The sequence below is a fragment of the Ursus arctos genome, unplaced genomic scaffold, assembly GCF_023065955.2.
Source record: "Ursus arctos isolate Adak ecotype North America unplaced genomic scaffold, UrsArc2.0 scaffold_1, whole genome shotgun sequence".
In the NCBI taxonomy this organism is placed as follows: domain Eukaryota; kingdom Metazoa; phylum Chordata; class Mammalia; order Carnivora; family Ursidae; genus Ursus; species Ursus arctos.
Window position 1 is genome coordinate 22,581,418 of NW_026622763.1, and position 6,000 is coordinate 22,587,417.

At 33.5% G+C, this 6,000-nt stretch overlaps 1 protein-coding gene across 3 annotated transcripts in view; it reads left to right on the plus strand.

The window, feature by feature from the left end:
- The window catches only part of SPOPL (speckle type BTB/POZ protein like), a 68,626-nt gene extending 63,319 nt beyond the window's left edge, over nt 1-5,307 (plus strand). For all 3 annotated transcript variants that reach the window (XM_026510062.4, XM_057317368.1, XM_044388233.3), the window contains exon 11: nt 1,040-5,307. In XM_026510062.4, the coding sequence (XP_026365847.1) occupies nt 1,040-1,184 (145 nt within the window). In that variant the 3' untranslated portion in view covers nt 1,185-5,307. The remainder of the gene's footprint in view (nt 1-1,039) is intronic.
- Nucleotides 5,308-6,000: the final 693 nt, after the last annotated feature.

Here is a 6,000-nt window from a genome sequence, read left to right on the forward strand (position 1 = left end):
GGATATTATTTGGTGGTTGGATGCAAGGGAGGAAAGAGACAAGGATAACTAGATTTGTTGTTCAAGCAATTCAATATTTACTCTGCATGCTCAATTGATACACAGTGAACAATTCAGTATCAGTGTGTGAAATGCCCAAGCATGTAAGCACAGGGTGCATAGGTAGAGAGAGGAAGTAGGAAAACTTGTTTCTCTATCTGAAGAACTTGGATACAGGCAATGGGGAATAGTAGAAGAGGATGAAATGTAAACCTGTTTGCGTTACTAAGCAGCTGATGGAACCTGGTTTGAGAGGAGCAAGATAGGAAACAAAGACAAATTAGGAGACTGTTCTGATAATCCAAATGTGAGATGGTGTGAACCTTGACTGGGAATTCGAAATATCTTTGGGAATTAAAATAGGGCTTTTGATAATTGATTTAAAGGACAGGGTCTTGGATGACTCAGGTTTTTGACTTGAAACACTGGGTGATAATGGTAGCATTAGCTGTTTGGAAATGAGGGAAGAAGAATTTCGGGCATAGAGAGAGACATGTTGAGCTCTTACCTGATGATTCTGAATTTGTAGGTCCTGAGGCCCTTCGAAATAGAGAGAAAAAGTGGTTGGGAGTGTACCTTGTAGGGAGGCTTAGGTTTAGCAAATCAGTCATTATCATCATGAATGGATATGATAGAATGAGTAATGAACATGAAGGGAGAAGAGCAGAGGGCAAAAGTTGGAACTCTAGAGAAAACCTGTGTGTAACAGCCAGGGGAAAGCTCTTGAAAGACCTGGTACAGAAATGGTAACAGTGGGAGTTAGGACTATGGAGAAAAGTATCACATACTTCCAGAGTATAGAACTTCCAGAATAATTTACTAGTTTTAGTTACAACAGAAGATACCAGTAAGGTAAAGATGGTATTTTCATGAATGCACAGGGCTTGATGACAGAGTGAGGCAAAGTGTTTAAAACATTTTGAAATTTGTAAGATTTTTTTTTAAATGATATATTTTGAAAAGTACTGTTTAATAAACATAACTTAATTTTATTTTCCAGCCAAGCAGCGGACATAATGGAAACATCAGGGTGGAAGTCCATGATTCAGTCTCACCCTCATTTAGTAGCAGAAGCCTTCCGAGCACTAGCATCTGCACAGTGTCCACAGTTTGGCATTCCACGCAAACGGCTAAAACAGTCCTGAAGTCTTCCATGAACTGTAGAAAAATGGAATTGACTTTTACTCCTCCAGGTCCAGAAGGATTCTAATACACAAACCATAAACAAGAGTTGTTTCTGTTGTCTTGTCCACAGAACAGAAGCTGAAAAAGCATATTGCTTGCATTTCAGGTGGATAATTTATGGTTTATTCTTCAGCTTTAAATTAGACTGATTATACTCTAATTCACTTCAAGGCCTTAAATTATCTTCAATGACTTCTCTTGTTCATATAATACTTTAATTTTTTTATTGTGCCTTGTCATTTTGACTAAGGCTATGCAGGATTGCACTAGCTCCATAATGCAGTAATATTGATGATAACTGAAGATATTAAGTTTCAAAAGGATCTTCCATTAGTTTGAGAAAAAGGCAAAATGAATTTTATAGGGTTTGTCCTTCACTGTCTCAAAGTTTAAAACTAGGTTCTTCTTAAAAGCACTTGTATTGGAGATTACTGATAATGTCTCCAGTCTAAGTTCTATAAATATAGGAGAACCTGCTTACCTTGAAGGTAAGTTACGGCAATACACTGCTTCAATTCTAATTTATTTTTCATTTCAGGGGGCAAATATGCAATGAGTTGGCCCAAATTTTTAGTAAAATTTGTGATGTTTGTCTGTGTTAACTGTCCAACAGACTAAGAGAAGCATAACAAACCTTTGCTTGTGTTTTTTTGTGGGTGTATTCAAGTTTACAATGATTGAGAACTGATTGAGGTTAAGATTTCAATAAAAAGAAAGCATGTTTTGTGCTGAATTAATTTTTTTAATTTATAGTAACCTACATTTATATGAAGAATTCTGTCCATGTTGAAAGTAAGGATGACCAAATGTAAATTTAATGAGTTGGGCCAATTAAGAAAGATATATATGCACTTTTAATGTGTAATTTTTATATGCTAAATGGTACATATATTTTTTTTTGTTTTTTGAGGGTATTAAGGTATAATTAATTGTGTCTTAACTTTTGAAAGAATTTTTTAAGACTGACGGAGGCAATTGGGATGTTTGTAATAATAGACAAGAAAGATATCCTTGATTATAGTTAAATTGGTTTGAATTTCAGATATTTATTATTGAATTTATTACTGTCTTATCACACTTTGGAGAAGGCAGTTGAACAATAAACAAATCCTGGATACTCTACTCTCCTTAAAACAGTGAACTGATATTTGCAGACTAAGGAGAGAACCCTTAGAAACACACAGGCCACACTCTGAACCTTTTTTCCCCCTAGCTTTCTCCTTTCTAGGTTTCAGTTACTGTACTAACATTGTGGATGATACTGAAATTCTGCATAATGTGAACAGGATAAACTATTTATAAACTGCTTTTCATGGGCCAGTTCTTTATTATAAATGAATTTAGCTTTAAACACATACACATGTTCAGTGTTTGGATAGCTCTGTTCACATGGAGGTCTGTTCTGGTGCATTGTCCCAGAGACGTAGGAGCAATCAGTGGCAAGTCACTGCATCTGATTTCCTGTAATAGTGACAGTATGCTTCTTAGGCAAGATTTGTACTTGACCACAAGGGAAAAAGTGTCACTGGAAAAAAACGCATATACCTATATATTCGCATATATACTTTATTCTCCAGATTAAAATTTGTATGATGTGTTTATTTAATTTTTGAATTTAGGACAAAAGGAGAAAAATGAAGCCTGAGGTTTTAAAATAGATTTTATTTTTGTTATCTCTTTGTTAGGTATTCACTGAAGCAATCTTAATATATAAAGAGTGATTCATATTTACATTAAACAAACACTGTCATATAAGTATTTGTTATCCACAACAAACTGTAGTTTGAAAAGATCATATTTTCAGATAAGTTCATTTCTTTCTGTGCAGTTTAATTGGAATCTTTCTTACATTAACTTATATTTGAAATTGGTAAAATCCGTTGGGATTGAAGGATTCTTACATGTTATTGGACTCCATCCTGTGTAAGAAAATGTAGGGAGCAGAACCCAACTTCCTTAACTGGATTGAGTCCATTAAATTTACAATGTACAAATTTAATACGCACACATACATGCACATGTTGTTTTAAAAAATTTGCCAGGGTCTTTAAACAAAATTCCTCAGGCTATAGAACCTTGTTTTCAAAAAGTACTGGTAAATCCGTTGATATCAAATGCACCCAGGCTCATTGTGAATTAATTCACTGCTTCCATCTACATTTCTAATGATAGTGACTTCAGTAATAACACCCATATAATGAACACTGCAGCTTGCTCCTACCTACTTACTTAATTTTTCTTGCAGATCTAAAGGGTTTTATTATAAAGTTGTTTTTTGCTTTTTTGTTTTTAAGTTTGGTAGCACATTTTGTACCAAAAACGTCGAACACTGTGCTGTGAGAATATCCACGTTTGTAGAAATGTCCACTTCTCAGATAATATAATGCCTACTATTATACTAACAGAATCGTATCATAGTTGATTTATTTTTTTTTATTTATTATGGGTTTGTTTTTTTTTTTCTTTTTTTTGGTATTGTGGGTTCTTGAGGCAATGAAAAAAAACTTAATGTATTCTGACGTGAGTGCTCTAATTTTTCATTTTGAAACTACACACATTGTTTTCAGTAGGCACAGATTCTGTCCTGAGCAGTTTTGCCTTTTACCAGCCTGCTCTTGTTTCCCTTTTGTCACCTAAACAGAGGTTTTCCTTAGAAAAGTAGTGATTTTAAATGTTACATGTTTTCAAAGTAACCATTGGAGATCTGTTCATTAGCTTGAGATACAGAAACACTGTATTTGTGCCTTTTTCATTTTTAAATTTTAACATATATTGGTATTTAGAGCACAAATATGAAGGTGCCATAATGTTATGGCTTGCCATTGTTACCTCCTTGAATACTCGTGTGTCATTGTCTTGAAATAGTAATTGGAGAACCATGCATGTATTATGTCATTTGGAAGTGTGTGTGTGTATGTGTACACGTACTTGTGTTTGCTTGGACTTGCGTGTGGTATGTTCAGAAGAGTGAATTTCTGAAAATAGGACTCAGTTAAATGTTGAAAATTCAGGTTGGAATATTTCATTAAATGTGCTTATTTGGGGGGACAGTTGGTAGGAAATTATAATTTTCAAAAATGTGACCATTTACTGCATGATGAAATGTGAAAACAGTGCCTTTTTAGGACATCAGTTTTAAAGTTAAGTTTTAAAATATTCACAGAGATCTCTTAAAACCTTGTCATGAACATTATTAGCTTATTTTTTAAACTAGACCTAAGTTAGAATTTAAATTGCCAAAAATAAAATTACTGATTTACCCATTTAAGTTTTGTGCATAAATGTAAAAACTAAGTACAATTTTTTATGAAAATGTGGATCATATACACTACCCAGTGTTACTAAATTAGAACACTAGAGACTTCAGTAAATTGTTTTGTTAAAGTGCAACTCAACAAGCTTTCCTCATAGCAAGGTATTTGAAAGGTGAATTATTCTGACTTGGACATTCTTGCTCTTTGGATAAAATAAAAATATTCAATGTATTCTTGCAAAAGGAGGTGGGTGGGTGGGTTTTACTGTTTTCAGATTATAAAGACAGCACTTTCAGCACATAAGAGTATTTTGCAAACCTCTTTTATATAGATTATGAGCTCTACTTTATTTGTTCATGGAATGATGTCAATTTTAGGTCTAGTTGAACAAATATTGAGTGCCTACCATATGCAAGACTTCCTCTTCGCTAGGAATGAAATCACCACACCGTGTCTTCTGTTTGCAGTATGTGGACTTTATGTTTAAAAAGGAATTCTTATATTTAAATCTTTTTCTGTTTGTTAGAGTTTATCATTGTATACTGTAACCCAGTTAATTTCACATCCAGTTTTTTAGAATGAAGATACAACTTAAGTGAGTCCCATTTTTGAAAATAAAATTCTAAAATTATTTAAAAATTAATTCTGGGGGAACTTGATTTTCAAGATTCAAATGTGTAAAGACTTATATTGAACTTTTCAGCCTCATTTTTAATCAGCTGATGTTAATGATGAGATACATACTTTTTGTATCTTGTTGCTGAAAATATTTTTTGCATTTCAGCACGTTGAGTTAAAATAAAGTTGTTACTACTTATTCAGAATTAAATGGTTTATTTTGTGTTTATTTGAAAATATGAACTCTTTTTCATTTTCAGATTGCTATGATGCTTTGCAAAAGAGCCATGTGTTTGATGTGGTAACTTTAAAATATGCATAGTAGTTGTCTTTCCTACATAGGAAAGCTACTATTTTTGGAACCTACTAAAGACTCCTTAACTGTGAGAAATACCTATATTTGCTTTGATGTGTGCATTATCAATATTGAAAGATTTATGCTAATGTCACGTAACTTTAATATAATACTTAAAGATCACCTTTCCCTGGTCCTCCTGTCCCTTCTTAATTTTAACTGGCAAGTTAATTATTGCTGCCATCAAAAAGGGCAGAATTGGGTCAGTGCATTCCTGGCCTCGTTTAGTAACAGTAACACAATTAGTGCATGAAAATTATGGCCAAAGTGGCAGTAGTATGAATGCACAGTGAGAAACCTTCCATTCACCCAACACACATACACATGTACGCATATACTAAATTACCCTTAGAAGAATCAAAGAAGGATTGAATAACTTAACATAAATAGGGCAGGTAGTGGTCATATTCTAAACTTCAAATGAATTATGTATAACCATTCCCCTTCTATGCAGCAGCCAACACTCTGAATATATTTTTTAGAACATTGGAATGTAGTGTTTCCTCAGTTCTACCACCCAAGAATCATTTATTTCTAAGAGAATGCCAA